This window comes from Filicampus tigris, chromosome 22, assembly GCF_054856515.1.
Source record: "Filicampus tigris isolate MCC_2025a chromosome 22, RoL_Ftig_1.0, whole genome shotgun sequence".
Taxonomy (NCBI): Eukaryota; Metazoa; Chordata; class Actinopteri; order Syngnathiformes; family Syngnathidae; genus Filicampus; species Filicampus tigris.
The window spans coordinates 85,068-102,649 of NC_141238.1; the positions used below are offsets into that span (position 1 = coordinate 85,068).

Below are 17,582 nucleotides of genomic sequence, written 5' to 3' on the forward strand. Positions count from 1 at the left end.
AGCGACTGGCATTAGTCGGCGTGTGGATTTGGTTTTGAGGCTTTAAGAAGAGAGAAATGTGACGCTTGGTCAAGCTCCTTCAAAAGCCAGTTTGGGAATGATATGGATTCCGAGGGCTGTCGTTTGGACACCCGTAGCGCTCAATTCTCCCCGAATGCTCGCTTGTCCCTTGCGATTGGCTGGCAAACGGTCCCGGGCGCCTCGCCGGGATGGGCTCCGAACGAGGACGAGCGCTTGGGAAAGGGGCGGACGCACACTTGCGGTCACCTGGCACATCCTGACGCGGGTCGGAGAGCGGCTCTTCGGCAGGCCGAAGCGCCTCACGCCAGTCAGACTCTGGCGGCCGGCCGGCCGGCCGGCTCAGGTCCGGTCTTGTCCAAACATGGCGGCCTTGAGCTTTCGGTCTTGCCGGCGGCCTTGCAGTCGCAGCTCCTCCAGCAGAGGCACCAAAGCTTTTCTGCGCTCCAGCACCTGCAGCATCTCCTCCAGGATCCTGCGCTCCTTCACCAGCTCCTCCTCGCCCTTCAGGCGGTCTGCCGCAAGGAAGCCACGAGACACTTCAACAAGGGCGCTTGACTTTGACGCGCGCGCGCGCGCACACACGCAGCATTCGGCAGGCATCGCGAGCCACACAAATCACGCGTGTCATCCGTCTGTCCCAATTTGGTTTTTCCGCCCTACTCAACCCCAAGAAACTCCCAACAAAAGATGGCGGTCAGGAGTCTCTCCACCCAAAAAGTCATCAAGTCAAAGCACAAGCGCAAGACGGTAAATGTGCACGTGCTCATACTCCGCCACAAGACAAGTCAAAATGATTTTTTTACTGTCAATTGGACAGTACAGCTACAGCATGTTGCATTTTTTGAAATGTCACCCGAACGCAGATTTTTGGATTTAGGTGTTATTGAGGTGGTTCCTTTGAACGAATTCCTTTTTTGTCTACCGTTTGGACAATATTTGTGTAATCCGTTGCTGTTGTGCTCTCACTCAACGTGTTCTGCGTTTGTGTTGTTTTAAGAGTGTGTTTCAAGACCTCCGTGAATGCGCGAAAAATCCTAGAGTCTATTGAAATAGATTTCTGTCTTGTTTTTCTTTTCGCGATCCGATGCCAACAGTCGCTGTTGTCAGTTTTTTTCCGGCCTTTTAGACCCGCAAATATCAACCGAATTCTCATTCTTGGCCGACTGGACTTCTCGCTCTCGTTATGCGGTTCGTTTTAACGTTGCGCTGTCATCCACGGAGGTTGAAAAAAAAATCCCGGGCCTCTCTGCATCAAGCCAGCAAGGAGTAGAAAGAAGAGATCTCTCTGACTCAACGGCAAGGGCGGGAGGAAAAATCCAAAGTCCCGTCGGGTTTGTTTGGCGGCCCGACGCGAGGTGACGCAGAGAACAGAATGGAGACGCGTGCGCCGACTCACCGTCCAGCATCATCCTCTCTCGAAGCTCCTGCTGGAGTCCACTCTGTCGGTCCTCCAGCTGCAGTTCCCGCGCGCTGAACTCACAAAAGGTCGCGGGTCAGACAGCCGCCCATCGGCCGCACGTATGGGCGGGCAGGGGTCGAGGCTCACGTACAATATGGCCAGCTCCGACTCGTGCCGAACCAGGACGTTCTTCTGCTGGACCAACTGGAACCAAAGCCGCATGAGGCCGGCTTTCTCGTCGGCGCTCGCTCCTACGCACAACATCGTGACGTCATCGCATCATCCCGTCAAGGGTTTCGTCCCGCTTTCCGACAGTTTAGCGTTTCTGCTCGGCACGTCTTTGCCTCGCGAGTTCCGCTCCCCTTGCGTCAGCCTATCGATCAGCTTCCTCCGCCCACCCACCGGAGTGCCTCATTGTCACGTCAGTCCCGTTTGACGAGACCCCTTGCCCAAACTCGAAATTGGCAAGCCTCGGCCGCTCGGTGAGCTGCGGCCTTGACCCTTGAAGACAACTGCCCAATTTTCAGCAGGCCCGATGAGTTTGGCGACTTTTTCCCCGCGTGGCTCGGCCCCCCAAACAAGCCAACAAAGGAGACAACCCCCACCGTCCCGAGGGAATGGGGCCCGTCAGCGGTGGCGCGCGCGTTACCTTGTTGCTCTCCTCGCAGGCTCCTCTCCAGCGCGACGCCTCTGGCCTCCAGACTCCGCTGCTCCTCCTCCACCAGCTGCAGCTGCCTCTGGATCAGCTGACACGCAAGCGCACACACGTTGAGTCGGCAGGCCCGCTTGACGCCGCGCGACGGCAGCCAGTGGTCCTCTTTGCCCACTTCCTCATCGGGAGGTCGCCGCGTTTCCGCCGCGGCCCTCCAAAACGCCCGCTGGGAAGCGACTGCGTTCGCAATCACGTCCTGCATCCTTCCCAACGCCCGCTAAGGCGTTTTGACAACACGGACGACTGCACAGTGGCATCATGAGTCACGTGACAAACAGTTTGGAGCACCGCTCGGAAGAAAAAGACAAAGTATTGCGTTAACATCGGCTGCCGGACTCGCCAGATAAACGTCGGGGCAACGCATCCCGTGCAACAGGCTCCCAGCCAAACGAATACAAACAAAGAAATTTGCGCCCACGCGTGCTGCCGCCCCGCCACAGCTCGTCAAGTTGTCTCTCGCCCAACGTTAAAAAGGGAAAAGTCCTTCAAGCGGCTTCTTGGGCGAGCATCCTCACCTGAGCCTGGTGCAGCCTCTTGAGTTGCCGGCGCCTGGCTGGTCCGCGGCCGCTCTTGCGTAGCTGGCGGCGCTTCCCGGGCGGCCGCCCCGTTTGCCGGGACGGCTCGTCCGTGCCGAACAGGCTCTCGGGCACGCTGAGGCTGGACGCCTCCTTGGGCTGGACCAGGACGCCCACCACCTCGGTGGCGCAGGACGAGCGTCCGTCCGAGTCGGCGGGAGGACCTCGCCTTGGGAAACGCTCCCGCCACAACTGGGAGAAGAGCATTTTTGTGAGCTTTGGCCACGGCCCTCGCCGGCACGCACGCGCGCGCGCGCGTTTCTCTACCTTGATGGGAAAGGCTCGCTTAAAGGCCAGCGCGTGAGGGACGTACGCAGGCTGAGAAAGAGGGAAGACGTCAACGTCGGAGAGGGGCTCGCGATGAAGTCGGTTCAAGTCATCTCATCAGAAACACGTGTGAGTGAGTGAGCGACGCAACGCTGACCTGCGCCGCCGCGTGGCGCTCGCCAAAGGGAGGCCGCTCCAACCGCGCCGTCGTGTCGATGGTCTCCAAATGCAGCTGCAAACAGCCAAGCGCACGTTTCACCCTTCAACATCCAACGTTCCTCTCCTCCTTTTGACGTCCCTTACGTTGTTCCTGTGCTCCTGCGAGCATCTGTGCCGCGCCGTTGACCAGCTGGCGTCGCTGGCGTCGCCGGCGTCACGGTCGTCACGGTCGTCCGTCACGCGGGCCGCGCCGGCTGGGAAACAAAGCGAGGCCGTCGTCAACTACAAGCGTGCCGTCGGTGCGCCGCCGACGTCATCGAGCGAGCGACGACCTCCGACCTTGCCGGCCGCCGTCTTTCCTCTTGTCCCTGTTCCTGAAAAAGACGGCCTTCCACAGAGCCCTGGCACCGCCTCCTTCCGCTTGGTAGAAGGGCGGAGCTTTGTCGCGTTGGCGACGCTCCCTGATTTCCTCCGGCCCCACCCTCTCAACATGTTGCTTTTGCAGTGGGAGGAGCTTCTTCAGAGAGAGGTCGTCCAAAGATGGCCAAGCTCCTCCCATCGCAGACGTTTCCTTGACGAGGACCGACCCGGCGGGTGGAGCTTCCGCCTCCGAGGGGGAGGGGGAACAGACGGAGGAGGCGAAGTCGGCCTTGGTGACGAACGAGGCGGTGGAGGGCGTGTCTCGGAGGGGCGGGGTCTCGCCGAGGGCCGGAGTCTCAGACGCTGCGACCGCCACCGTATCTGCTGAGAGCGGTCGCCGCTTGAAGAATCAGCACTGATGACGAGCCGGTGGTGGACTGGAGCACTGACCGTCACTGGATTCTTCTTCATCCTCACTGACTGCCCCGTCGTCCTCCTCCTCCTCCTCCTCCTCACAGCCCATCAGCTGCAGGTGGCGTTGTAACTCCTCCTTCCACGCCACTTTGGACAAAGTCCCCGCCTCGGCCTCAGACTCGGAACTGAACGCAGCGTGCGTGGGATTGTCAGCCCACTCCGGGCATTCGCAGCCATTCCCACCCCCGCCCCCCGAGAGTCAAATTGACCGCTCACCTGCACGTCTGGTCGTCTTTGTCCGCGCTCAGGTTGAAACCCGTCAAGATCTCCTCAGAGATCTCCTTGGCCTCAGCTTGGTCTGCTTTGTCGTTCTCCAACTCGATTCGCTCCCGCGTCACTGAAAAAACTGCACGCGCGCACACAAGGTGTGTTTGAAGTTGATTTTCTTGTCATTGCAGATGCACAAAGTACTGAGCGAGCGACGAAAACGGGCGCATCCCAACCAAGAGACAATTTCCAACAAAGGGGGACATGACGGGAACGCCTGAGATCTTAGACGCCCCCCCCCCCGCACGCGCTTTCTTGTGGAGAAAATGTGTCTTTCGGGAGAAAAGCGGGAGGGAGGGAGGCCGGGCTAAGTGAAGACACACAGACACAGACAAGGTGAGACAGGACGGCAAGGACGATGAAGGAGGAGAGGAGCAGAAGCAGGAATGTCGGCCTGCGTCGAGAGCTCGGCGGAAAAAGATCGGCTCACCCGACAAACGCCGACACTCTGTTGCCATGGAGACCTGAGAGTCTGCAGACGACAGCAGCGACGTCTGCACAGACCACAGACAAACATCGTCGTCATCCCCGAGACACCCGATGTTGCCGGGGTGGCCCACACCTGTCGCCACGACAACAACAACAACAACCCAACACAAATTGTTGGGTTTTCTTCCTCCCGGCGTCCATCACAGGCTGCGGAGGAACTTTTTAGTTTTGCCATGAGTCAAAGGCAAATCACTTTTGGAACACCGTCGGCCCCCTCTAATGACGCCATTCTTCCCCGTGGCCAATTTGTACAAGCCCTGTTGAACGCCACCCGACGCGACATGTCGGCTTACGCAAGACGCGCGCTGGGCCGGCGCTCCATCGCATGACGTCAATTGCTCCGTCTTCTCCGAGGTCGGACTGCCGCAAGTGGACGACTCGCAGTGCTGCGCACACAAAAACCTCCCTGGGGAAGGAAAAGTGACTTTTTATATTTCCACACACGCACACGGCAAATGCTGAAAAGTCAAGATCAGAAGTAGAGAGCCCCAAAATCTTAATTTGCTCGTGAGAAGAGTGGAGGAGCCGCTATCTTCTTTACAACAGGCACCTTGACCTTTGACCTTACACGTGCGTGCGTGCGTGCAGGCGGGCGCGCGCTCACCACTGGCGGCGTGGAATCGGTAGGTGGCAATCCTGAGCGTGCCGCGACACACGTGGCACACGAAGCAGCTGCGGTGAAAGAAAAGTCCTTCGGCGCTCAGACGCTCCATCACGTAAACTTTTTCGTGGCAGAAGAAGCACACGTCGCTGACGCATGCCGCCTGGACACGCACACGCACACGTTGAGCACCCGCGCAGGCCGCCTCGATTTCCGTGAGGGCATGGGCGTGTTCCCACCGGCTCGGCGACGGGCTGAGCGTCGACTTCCCGGTCAAAGCGAACGTCGGGCCGGCGGGCCGGCGTCCGCTTGCTCTGACGTCACAAAGCGGGACCGATAAAAACGCCGCCATCCACAAACACGCAAAGGTCCACAGACTCTGACCTCAGAAGACCACGACGACCACGACGACGCGTCGCTGCCCAGCTTGGCCTGCAGCAGGCGGGCCATCGAGCGCACTCGGGAAGCGGGCGCCTCGGCAATGACGTCGCGGCGCGCCGGCTCACGCCACTGGAGAAGGGAAAAAGCTGTCTTTGCTTGCCATCAGGCGACGTCAGGCGCCCTTCGAGTCGAGCCGGTCACCTGCCGCTCGTCTCGGCGCCGCCGTCCGCTCGCCGTCCTCTCGTTGTCCTGCGGAGCGAAAACAACACGGCGGCGCTTGAAGGCGCGGCTTCGGGACGCGACGCGGCAGCCGAGACCTCGGCGACGGCATCCGGGTACCTGCCGGCCGTGAACGGGCGACGGCTCGAGCCCGAGTCTGCTGAGGAGGGAGGCCGGGGTCAGCAGGGCCGCTCTGACCTCCGAACTGAGCGGCAGCGAGTCTGAAGGCGGCGCGCGAGCGGAGAAGCCGAGATTGGTCAGCTATCGGCGCTTGAGCCCGGGGTCGAAGCGGGAGTTCGACCCCCGGGTTTTTGCAAACGTGTTTAGCGGGTGAGCCGTTTTGCCAGCTCTTGCCTGTCTCTGGCCTGACCTGAAGAGGGCGGGGCGTCTCGGAGCAGCTGGTAGAGCTGGCTGAGGTACATGACCATGGACAGCGCGTCGGGTTCTCCCGCCGCCGTCATCTCTTCCACCGTCAGCAGGGGCGAAATTCCCAATTCTCGCTCGCACGCGTCAAAGGCCAAGCGAACGTTTTCTTCCTCCGCCGCCGGGTTCAGCGAGTCAAAGTCTCTGTCGACACACAGGGGCAACTGTCGCAGGCCATTGGGTTTTTTGTTTTTTTTAAGCCCCTGGTTGTTCAATACAGGAAGCGGGGAAGTGCAAATTGAGAGTTGGCCACCTTCGGCGCAGTTGGCGTGACTTCAGTGACATGAACGACAATGACAACTTGAGCTCGCCGCGACCTCACCGAGGACAAGAGCGGAAGAAAGAAGGAGTCTTTTCTTAGTTTGCGTACATGAGTCGGGGTCTGAAGCGGTGGAGCAGGGCGCACAGAGCCATGCCGCTCTGCCACGAGGCGGTCAGGTCACCGACGACGACGCCGGCGTAACCGGCGGTCTGCTCCCGACACCACGCCAGAAGCTGATTGGACTCGGACAGCGACTCTGGTCGGGGCGACAGCGCAACAGTGGCGTCGCTGATCCGCTTTGAGAGGGCGAAGGCAAATGCGGTGGAGATTGGTCAGCTCACCCGCTCTCCGCGGCGACGAGGCTTCAACAATTTCTGGCTCGGGTCCTGCCTTCTCTCCCGTGTCCAACAAGTGCCTCACCTGGACAGGGAGTAGATGACGTCAAGCCGCATGAGTGGTTTATGTACTCAGGTATTTGTTGAAGTACTTGATCAGGGGTGACGCTCAGACTGATGTTGACGTAGCGACTGGACGGGTCCAAAGAGTACAAAGAAAAGTTCTTCTGCATGTTTTCCGGTGTGGTCTGAGCCAACAAACGGTACACGCTCTCTCTGGACACAGACGAACGGAGGGAGGGACGGACGGGTGAAGGCAGACGGACAAGAAAGAAAGACAGATCGACTGAGGGGACGGGACGGGACGGGACGGGACGGGACGGGACGGGACGCCACCTCTCGGCGAGCAGGTCCAGAGGAAAATCTCCTTGGCACCATCGACGAATCATCCAAGACGCGTCCAGGGCGGCCAGGAAGCCACGAGCGACGCCCGTGCCCATTGGCCAAAAGGGCTGCAGACACGCGCACGCGCACACACACACACACACACACACACACACACACGTCAGCCGTCTGAGCCCACGGCTGAGGAGCCCGGCGGGCGTGGGCGGCCCACCTCCAGCAAGCTGTCTCCCACCAGCGCCACGAGCAGCTGGTGCCCTCGCCGCCTCCGGACCATGGCGGCGTTCTCCGCCGCGTACATGCACGTGAAGTCGAACATGGCCACGTCCGGCCGGCCGTAGTGGTTGATGGCGAAATCCAGCGAGGGAAGCTGCCCGTTGGTGGAGAAGTCGGCGGCCGTGCGGGCGAAGGCCTGCAAAGCTTTCTGGTCCACGTTACTCCGAGACAGAAGCAGCTCGGTGTCGGCAAAGTCCTGCCCCATGAAAAAAAGACAACAGCGGCAACGGACGCGCGATGGCCATTGGCGGCCATGAGTCTCCAAGGCCACGTTTCATTTCTCAAAGCGGGCATCATCGCGACCGACGATGACGTCGGCTGCTTTCAAAAAGGACGGCTCGGCCGATAAAGCAAACGTTGGTCGGTTGCGAAATGAGCGCACGCCAGTTCATGACAGATCAATATTGAATTGAATTTGGTGGAGTTCCCCTTCGTGAAACAAACCGGGTTGAAACGTGCCCCAAGTCAACAAGTCTTTGGGCAATTCTAGTCGTGTTCGGCTTACGAAAGGGCCCGCAAAAGGTCGGAGAAGCCCCGCTTCAGCGGTTGGACATTTGAGCGGGAACGAAAAAAAGGCTCAATTGGGCGACGAAAATGAGAAAGAAGCTCACCTGCAGAATGACCCGTTTGTTGAGCAGGCTGTGTTTCTTGGCCGTCATGACAAAGTAGTGCGTGTCGTCTTTGTAGTAGACCAGGTTCTCCAGGTCGATGCCTGAAACATTGGGACAGCAGGTGCGCGGCTCTTCAAAGGGGAAAGCGGCCCGACTTCGACGGCGCTCACGACGACGATCGAGTCGAGGACGGACGCGGCGCCGTCCGAGGGAGCCCGGGACGCTTATCGGCTGAATTCTAAGGCAAACTATGGGCGCCCTTTCGGGGGATTGATTTCAGGGCCTTTTCACGATTGGCCGTCGTCGACCGGCACATTCGGCGCGTTCGGTGGGAGTTTGCCCCAAATTGAGAAAAAAGCTCCAACTTGGACGGCGGCGTGCTGTGACCACACGTATGACTGAGAAAATGATCAAGGCGAAAAAAGATGCGGCGCGCGCTTCCGAAATCGGCCTCAAACTTTCAGGCTCCTTCCATGCGCCGAAGCGAAGCAAGTGGCAGCCGGGCAAAGGTTGCCCGGACTCGGCGGCGGGCCTCTCTTCCTTGCCGACAACTCAAGGCCTCGGAGGGCTGAACACAAGCCAGAGTTGTTACCCGTTTCCTGTCGGAGGTCCCGGAAGAACTGCTGGTTGAAGATGGACGCCACGCCGCTGATCTCCTCCACTTTGGCCTCGGCGCGACTGTTTCGGTTCTTGAAATTGGCCGTGATGGCGATGGCCAGTTTCCCGCGGAACTCTTTACGCCGGAAGCCTGCGGGGACACGCCGTCACGATTGCGGGACAATTCTCACCACCGTCATCATCGTCATCATCGTCGTCGCACCGGGCAAGGTGTTCCTGTGACCGTCGGCGCCCACGATGACGTCAAACTGCAGCTGATTGACAGCGTGAGACTTTGGCCACGCCTCCACTGTCCAGCCCGCCTCTGGACAGACACGCAGACAAGACGACAGAGCGGATGGACATGGGGCGGCGAGACAGGCGGAGGCGAGCGGATAGACAGGTGGCAAGACAGGTGGCACGCAAACAAGCGGACAGACAAATGGGCAGACGTGGAGACCGACGGGAGGAAAACGGGGTGCGCGTTTGTCTCACTGCGTAGTCGTTGCTCATGGGGCGGCTCCACCGCGCGCTTAAACTCCACGTTGACGTGAACTTCGACGCCGAGCAACAGCGCCACCTTGAGCAGAACCAGCTGAAGTTGACGAATGCCTGCGGACGGCAAACAGCTGATGGCAAAGCGCAGGATTGCGGGCGGAAAGGCGTGCGGCGCGCTCACTGATGTGGTCTATGGAGCCGGCGCAGAACTTCCCGTAGAATTTCTTGGCGCCGAGTCCGCGGAGGTCATGGATGGCGAAGGGCCAGAGGTGGAGCACGTTGTTCCTGGAGAAGGCGTCCCTCTTCTCCAGCACCACCACGCGGGCGCCCAGGAAGCTCAACTCCACCGCCGTGCGCAGGCCGCAGGGCCCCGCCCCGATGACGGCGCACTGACCCACGGCAGAACACCAAGGTGATGACGTCACTACCGCTAGGTCCCGACACCTCGGAGACGCGGCCGCTCGAGCGTGACGCGGCCGCTCGAGCGTGACGCGACCGCTCGAGCGTGACGCGGCCGCTCGAGCGTGACGCGACGTCGCGACGCTCGATCGCGCCCGTCGGCCAATTGGGACCCAAACGGGCTTCAAACGGGCTTTTAGGGCGTCCGGGCAAGCTCCCGTTTGGCGTTGGCGCCGTTGAGTGCAGTACCACGCGGCGCCGCACCGAGCCTGGCGGCACTGAGCGCAAGTGGAAGAGAAGGTCCCCGACGAGCTGCCACGGAGTTGAGCCCGCGTCACAGAAGGAACATTCGCTTGCCAGGCTTGTTGTTTGCTCTGCTCGGATGCGACGCATCTGTGCTACCACTTCCCGCCCATCCGTGTTGAGCGACGTTCCCTTGCCGGTTGTTTGTCAATAGTCATTGTTTTGGCCTTTGCTCACTTGTTTTCTGAAATGTTTGGTTTTATGCAACGTGTTTCGCAGTTTGGATGCTAATATTCTTTTCCGTTCCCTGTGGAAAATCGATTTCAAACGTGTGATTTGATAAGGCCTCATAAGTGTCCCGTGTGATGCCGGGGAGCTGACTGTAGCTAGGCCGCTGCGTGCGTGCCTTGCCTTGCCTTGGGGCTTGCGGTACTTGCGGGACGTACCGTGGCGTCGCGGCAGGCTCGGTTCTGCTGGTATTCCTGCTGGGAAGCCCGGCGGTCCAGTTTGGCCCACAAGGCGTTGGCCCTCCAGTAAGTGAGGCGCCGTTTGATGGTCCGGTAAAGCGGATGCTCGGTGCGGCGGCGGCGGTCGGCGTCCGGGTCCAGGTCCAGGTGCTCGCACAGCTGGCGGAAGGAATGCAGCGCAGCCCTGCAGGTGGACGCTGAAACAAACTCATCAAAGAAATCCTGAGCTTTTTGCGGGGGGGACTCGTTTCCCATGGCAAAGCCGATGACGGGAAGGAAGCGCGCGAGGCCAGGACTACGACGGCGAAGGCTTTACATCAAAACGCGACAGGAAGCCGTGACTCCTTCCTGTTGTGTGAAGGCACACCAGCGGCGTGCCGGATGACCTCTACAAGTACGTCCTCAAACCTGGAAAAGAATTGGCACACAAATAGTTGTCCTCTCGATGAAAGGAAAACGCTCAAGAGTGAACACAAGCACAAATGCGACAAACGTCAAGAATGAAGTGTACTCACATCACTGCGGCTGCTTGCGAACTTTTCTAAATCCACTAATCGCGCGCGCACACGCACACACGCTGAGGTCAGTGCGCAGACGGCACTAATCTGTCTGAGTAAACGAGCTTAAGATGAGCTGCCGGCTGTCTTCTTGCCGGCCGGTCGACTGCTGCAGCAGCAGCAGCACCGCCTCAGGATCAACTGTTGCTCATTTTTGTCCAACTTGCGCGCGCGAGGGTTGCAACGTCACGTGGAACGACATCCTGCCCGTCCGCCATCTTGGATGTGGCCGACCAGCCTGATGAAGGACGGCAAGTCGACGGACTGACGTTGGCTAGCGGAACAACCGAAAAGTGCACCAAGTGAAAGGCTCGCAATCTCCCGCATGGACCAATACATTTGGGAAACGACAACAAACGCAATGTAGGGAATTCCTCAACTAATGATTATGACTGAGATGCCAGATACGGATCGTATTTATTGACACACGCGCACAAAGTATCTCGAGGAGTGAATTCAAGTCAACGGGAAGGACTTGTTTGTTCGGAGGCCCGTTTTCCCGCAGGGGTTCACAGTATCCTGCGTATTCAGACACCATCACATTTGCCAGCGTCAGCAAATTCATGTTGTCATGGTGAAATACATTCAAAAGTCACATTCAGTCCTAATTAAGTATGGGCTGATTACTGCTTTGACAGTTTCGTGTGGCTTGAAGAAAAGAAAAAACAAGGTTTCAATAATGGCTAAAAGTGTGCATCTCCAGCAACGCTTTTCTTTTCTTTTCTGGGGACTCCAAAGCAGGGGTGGAGCCAGAATGTGTGGGCCTGGAAAAATCAGGGTGGGCCTGAATATTTCTCAACTTCGCACAATCCTCCTGTCCTGACACATCCTATATTCAAATAAAATGACAAACTGAATAGTTCAGATTTTCCTTAGACAACCACAATTATTCCATTCTTAATATTCAATACACTAAAAAAAAACAAAAAAAAACAACGAAAGACAAATTCAAAAATAATTTCAGAATCATTTACAAAAAAATTGAAAAGTCTTTTTTTTCATGAATCTCACCCATGGCTCCGCCCCTGCTCCAAAGCAGGCAAGGTCCTGTTGCAATCTGATGGGCCGCCTCTCTGACGTTCATGACGAGCGGCCAGCCACTTTTTTTTGTCCTCCTCCTCGGGCGAGGGGCGAGCAGAGGGTGGGAGGTAGACTAAAGAAAGCAACTGTGCCAACTCTGGCACGCTTCCATGGATGCCGCTTGGCTATGTCCGTTCATGTGCGCTTTCAGACAAAAAATAAAAAATAAAAAACTGCGGGGTCACAAAAAGACTGAAGTATTCACAGCACTTAAGCGACAATTCACAGTCCTCGATGATGCTGACGTGCAGATTTTTCAAATATGGGAGAGAGGGAAAAAAAATGCGCAAGATCTGAACTGAAACTCCAATGTTGAGAGTGAGACAGACATGCGGGCCACAGATGCCACCGCGCCGCCTCCTTTTCAAACTGGCCAAGAAATAACAGCATGACAAACGCTTTTTCCAGAGGGAATCGTCAAGACATTTGCTGCAAAAGAACCAAAACAGACAAGCGTGTGAGTTTGTTTCAAGTGAGGCGAAACAAAAGAGGCGCAAACCCACCAGCAGAGCTCGACCTTTGGTTTCAATGGGCAACAAGAAGCTTCCCACGGCGCAGAGCGCACATGCGATGCTAAACGGACTCAGCGCCAGAATCACGGAGCGAGACATGAGCACCTGAAGTAGACGCAAAGCAGAGCCACGCATGCGGCCTCAACACAAATGCGCACACGCACAAGTACGGCCCCCCGCCCCCCGCCCCGCGTCCAATAGTGAAATGAACACCTGCGCGATGAAGGGAGCAATCATTCCTCCGATGCGACTGACCGACGTGCAACAGCCCATCCCGAGCGAGCGCGATACGGTGGGATACACCTGACAGACGAGGACGCAGAAGGCCGGTCAACACCCGCTGATGACCGGCGGCTACTTCCAAACAAACGTCTCGACCCACGTACCTCGGCCGTGTAGATGTAAACCACGGTGAAGTTCATGGAGACCAGCGAGCGCAGCAGGAACAAAAGGAAGGTGAAGCCCAGCCTGAAGGCACACAGAAGGGTTGAGCGGGCGCCGGCGGGGGCGGGACTGGGACCGGGACCGGGACCGGAACCCGGGGTACCGGGGGACCGGGACCGCGCGGCATGCCCGCTTCTTACATGCTCGTGCAGATGCTCAGCATCAGGAAGAAGACGCCCGTCGCCAACTGCAACACCACCAAAGTCTTCCGCCGCCCCAAAACGTTCAGTAGCAAGATGTTGACTGGGATCACTGGCAAGGCAGGTGCAGGATGCTCAATGCGAGCACACAGACGCCACGAGGAGGACGCGCCGGGGTTGACCAGTTGTCCCGAAAACCACGGCAGCGCGTCCGGAGGCTGAGGGTCGGAGACGGCCGCCGTCCGTCTCCGGCGTGGGACTCACGTGAAAGCTCGCCCAGGCAGCTGATGAGCAGAGTCTGGTAGTCGCTGGCCGCGAAGGGCACGCAGTAACAGCGGCCGCCCTCTACCCGATGCACGCGGTCGCCGTCCGTCACGCACAACAAGTTCTTCTCCAGAAGCTCCGAGCTGCTCAGGACCGAGCCGTAGTAGGCCAAGGACGCCACGAACCTGAAGGCGGCGGGGCCGGAAAGGGACGACGGCGGCGCGTGAGCCGAGGCCTCGGACGTTCTTTGCGCCACCCGGGCGTCGCCTTACCACGAGTACCAGAGAAGGACCGACGTCTTCCTGAAGGTGGAATTGATCAGAAGCCGCCAGCTGCCTCGCTCCTTCTGAAAGAGCCAAGAAGCCGTCGCAACCTTCGCTCGCCCGCAAGACAAATCAAAACCGGGTTGCACTTTGCTCTTTCTTGGAATACACTAAGAGAGCAAATTGGGGTTCGTTCACGCAACGTTCCGAGCGAGGGACACTGAACGTCATCGAGGCCGCCGAGTCATACAATACATACATGCCAAGTCAAAAAATCACAACCAAGCAGGTCGGACCTGAAACAAAGCGTGCGTCGGCAACGCGGCTGGAAAATCAGAGCCCCGCCCACGGGCCCCGCCCCGCCCACAGGCCCCGCCCCGCACGCACCGCCACCGTGTCCAGCAGACGTCCAGGCGGCAGAGACGCTCTGTTCATCTTGGCGATCCACTTGAGCGTGTCCATGGCGGCGGCGGCGTTCCCCGCTGACACGTTGAAGCGAGCCGACTCGGGGATGAACTGAACGGGGAGCAAGCAAACGCTCGCGCGGTTCTTTCACTCGGACACGTCTGCTCAGCACGCGGATGCGGAGCGCCCACCTTGAAGAGGTAGAGGAGGAGGATGCTGGGTGCCACGGAGATGCGGATCAACCAGCGCCATCCCAGCGTGGGAACCACCAACATCCCCAGCATGATGATCAGCATGGAGCCGCACATCCAGAAGATCTGAACACACGGGAGGGAGGGCGGGAGGGAGGGAGGGAGGGAGGGAGACAGGGAGACAGGGAGGGAGGCATTGCGTCTCGCCACCGGCCGGGAGACGTCGCCGACGAGGGCGTGGGCGAGGCACTCACGGCGGCCAGAGGCAGCAGGACGGCCCGATACTTGGTTGGGATGAACTCCGTCTTCAGCACGTACCTGCGCAGTCCACACGCCGCCGGCTCAGTACGCCCTTTCCCACCCTTGATGTTGCGCAATCACACACACACACGCATCCCATGTGGCGGTGGGCCGTATGGAATTAACGAGCCAAGTTTCCTTGACTGGAGACGTGCGGTTGCGTCACCATTTCGGTCAAGTGCACTTTACGAGCGCCGCGAGACACTTTAGCTTCTTTTATTGAGTGCCCCCCTGGCTTGCCCTTAACGCCGCCCGCGCGAGTGTGCGGTAAGAGTCCGTGTGGAAAAAGAACCAATGACAATTTCCAATGACTCATCCACGATACCCTCCAACTATGATTAGAAACATTTCAAGTGGCAAAATGTCAAGTGCAAGGGACGGGGTGTCAAGTTGCGTGCGTGCGTGCGTCTGACCCCTGCGAGACTCCAGCCACGCCACATCCCACCATGCTGCGCAGGAAGATGAACCACGTGTAGGACGGCGCCCAGGAGGTGAGCAGGGAGAAGTAGGCGCTCCACACGAAACCTCCAAAAACAACCTGACCGCGTCCACGCAAAACAAAGTTCAGGTCTTCCACTCGCACCACTTTGTTCCGGTCCGCAACGCCAAAGAGTGCGCCAACCTTCCAGCGGCCGTATTTGTCCGCCACATATCCGCTGAGCACGCCGCACACCATGAAGCCGAAAAACACCATCTGGAAACACACACAAAAGCGAAAAGAAACAAACAAACAAACATGGACAAATGCAAAAACCTACAGACACTAACATTTTTTTCCAAGATGAATTTGTCCATGTATAAAATATAAACAGGTATAAGACAGTCACTTGAGAAAATCTAAAAAAAAAAAAATAAAAAAAAAAAAATGGGAAAAACAGTTCAGGAATCAACCCAAACCCAGGTGATAAAAAGTTGCCGGCTTACGGCGCATGCAGGTTTTGGAGCAAATGGCAGCAAGATGCCAGCAGCCGCTTGAGCTCATTTCAATTGCAATTGCAACTCACAGTGGACACCAGCGCCACCTGCCAGTCATCCAGACGCCACTCGCAGCGAATCTCGGGAGAGGCCACCGCCAGCAGCATAATCTCCATGGCCTCCACGATCTACACATTCGCGTTTGCGCACACACACGCACACACCAGAAGGTTTTTGGGTCAGCCGCGGAAGGCGCCCGTCAAGTCGCCTTACGTTGGCGCTGCCCACAATGGCAAAGAGCAAGACATGGAATCTTCCGAAGCCGATGCTTTCCACTGCTTCCTCCACCGTAAACGTTTGCTCTGAAAAACGTCAAGCGCGCACACACTCTGATGACATTTCAATTGGCAGAAAGTTCGATTCTTATAAACGCTGAGGCCAGGGCACCTTTGTTGTTGTTGCGCTTCGTGGACTCCTGGCGCTCTGACAGTTCCACCTCCTGCAGGTAGATGGCGCTAACGAGTTCAGTCTTGATGCTTTCAGCCATTCTGGAAGCGTAACAGAAGAAGGAAACGGTGGCGACTGGCCAATAAACGGAGCTAGGGGACTCCTAACCCTAGAGGACATGAAACAAGAAGACATGAAAAGGGAAATGGTTCAATAAAAACATATCAAATCGCACGTAAATCCGTTTTTATTTGACATGAGCAGGAGAAGTATTCAGTTCATGATTGACAATTCATGTGTTGTCTGATTTGTGACCCATTTACAAAAATGTTGCCCCCTACCATAGGCGTGTCTGTAGCCCATTTAGGGGTGCTACGCGTCTAAACAAAATAAAAGCACTCCCAACGTTTTACGCAACTCTACCTACATTATAGTGTACACACCCAAAGAAGTCTGATGCTGTATTCGTTGCATTTGTGTGTGTGTGTGTGTGTGTGTGTGTGTGTGTGGCGCCCCCTGGAGGAAAATCCAGCAGCCGCCCGCCACTGCTTGAAGCCACCACTTGAAGCCAATTGATCGAGTTTAGCTATTGGCTGAGACCACAAACGTTTCCCCCTTCACCGAAACGGGTTTACACACGGGTACCGTTTCCCCGCATTTATTTATTCCAAAACTGTTATTTGAGAGCGCAACGCCCGACAATGTGTTTCCGAAGCACATCGGATCTTTTGGGTTTTCAACAAAGTGAACGTGGATCAGAGTCTGGCGGTTTCGGTCTCAACTCACACACAAATTGGACGTTGCGTGGTGGCTCCAAAATGAAGAAAGTTCCGAGAACTCGTTGCGGCCTCGCAAGTTGTTCCGGTTCGGCCGGTCGTCGTCTTGCTTCTTTTTGTTGATGATGCTTCGTCGCGCGCAGGTGAACACGGAAGCAGCAGCTGGTCCGAAGTGGGAGGAGCGCACCCAGCTCGATAGCACAGGTGGAATGCGTACGGAAGCCGAGCAGGAGCAAATGCAAGCTCGCTTAGCTGCTCAAATAAGCTGCTTTTAGACGTGGCGAACGGTATTTCAAAAGGTGCACAAGCTTATGTTACATTAAAACCTAGTGCAAAACACTTGAGATTAATGCCAACTGCTGAACAGGTGTCAAGCTTCCGATATCTCCCTGCATTAAGTTCTTTAGTGAAATAAATGAATAATGGAAGGAGGCTTGTTGGAGGTCAAATTGTGTTGCGATGAACCAGAACAACAAAGTTTTCAGAATCAGCCATCCTTGTTGAGGTCAGACTCGGAAACGGGACAGTCCCAATGGGATAATTCCGCTTTCCCACCTTCTTCTAATGCAGCGTAAAAGCAGGCTTGAACGACACATAAGGGGCCTGGGGAAACTCACTTTTACAGGGGAAGATAACTATCGGATTTTCTTGACAAGAACATGTTCTATGCAGCTCCACTAGTCGAAACACGGCATTCTGATGAATATTGCGTTTGCGGAATATGAGTTAAGCAGCAAAATCCACGCGTTTTAGCCATCTCATTGGGCGGCCATTTTGCCACTTGCTGTCGACTGAAAATGACATCACAGTTGCTCAGGGCTCAGGTAACAACCAATCATGGCTTCAGAAAT

At 57.1% G+C, this 17,582-nt stretch overlaps 2 protein-coding genes across 3 annotated transcripts; both read right to left on the reverse strand.

The window, feature by feature from the left end:
• Nucleotides 1-209: 209 nt before the first annotated feature.
• On the reverse strand, nt 210-11,237 carry LOC147126256 (protein-methionine sulfoxide oxidase mical3a-like). The gene is made up of 31 exons (XM_086021645.1): nt 10,953-11,237; nt 10,417-10,845; nt 9,510-9,717; nt 9,326-9,442; nt 9,054-9,155; nt 8,826-8,981; nt 8,234-8,334; nt 7,561-7,818; nt 7,341-7,456; nt 7,097-7,220; nt 6,951-7,029; nt 6,718-6,865; nt 6,295-6,491; nt 6,045-6,145; nt 5,907-5,954; nt 5,709-5,834; nt 5,564-5,638; nt 5,328-5,487; nt 5,017-5,129; nt 4,665-4,728; nt 4,184-4,313; nt 3,944-4,092; nt 3,473-3,874; nt 3,278-3,387; nt 3,132-3,206; nt 2,975-3,025; nt 2,648-2,899; nt 2,070-2,166; nt 1,572-1,671; nt 1,418-1,491; nt 210-533 (listed from the first exon to the last, which is right to left on the reverse strand). Exons 2-31 carry the CDS (start codon nt 10,690-10,692, stop codon nt 361-363), a joined length of 4,182 nt encoding a protein of 1,393 aa, XP_085877771.1. The 5' UTR covers nt 10,693-10,845; nt 10,953-11,237; the 3' UTR covers nt 210-360.
• Nucleotides 11,238-11,380: 143 nt separating this feature from the next.
• On the reverse strand, nt 11,381-16,971 carry svopl (SVOP-like). 2 transcript variants are annotated; one of them, XM_086021652.1, is made up of 16 exons: nt 16,742-16,971; nt 15,956-16,124; nt 15,782-15,870; nt 15,598-15,696; nt 15,216-15,287; nt 15,007-15,131; nt 14,548-14,611; nt 14,294-14,419; nt 14,085-14,213; nt 13,707-13,780; nt 13,435-13,619; nt 13,171-13,282; nt 12,973-13,054; nt 12,800-12,889; nt 12,578-12,691; nt 11,381-12,503 (listed from the first exon to the last, which is right to left on the reverse strand). In XM_086021652.1, exons 2-16 carry the CDS (start codon nt 16,053-16,055, stop codon nt 12,492-12,494), a joined length of 1,473 nt encoding a protein of 490 aa, XP_085877778.1. In that variant the 5' UTR covers nt 16,056-16,124; nt 16,742-16,971; the 3' UTR covers nt 11,381-12,491. The 2 variants fall into 2 exon arrangements, with proteins under 2 accessions (XP_085877778.1, XP_085877779.1); XM_086021653.1 differs by lacking the exons at nt 15,782-15,870; nt 15,956-16,124; nt 16,742-16,971 and having other exon boundaries at nt 15,518-15,611.
• Nucleotides 16,972-17,582: the final 611 nt, after the last annotated feature.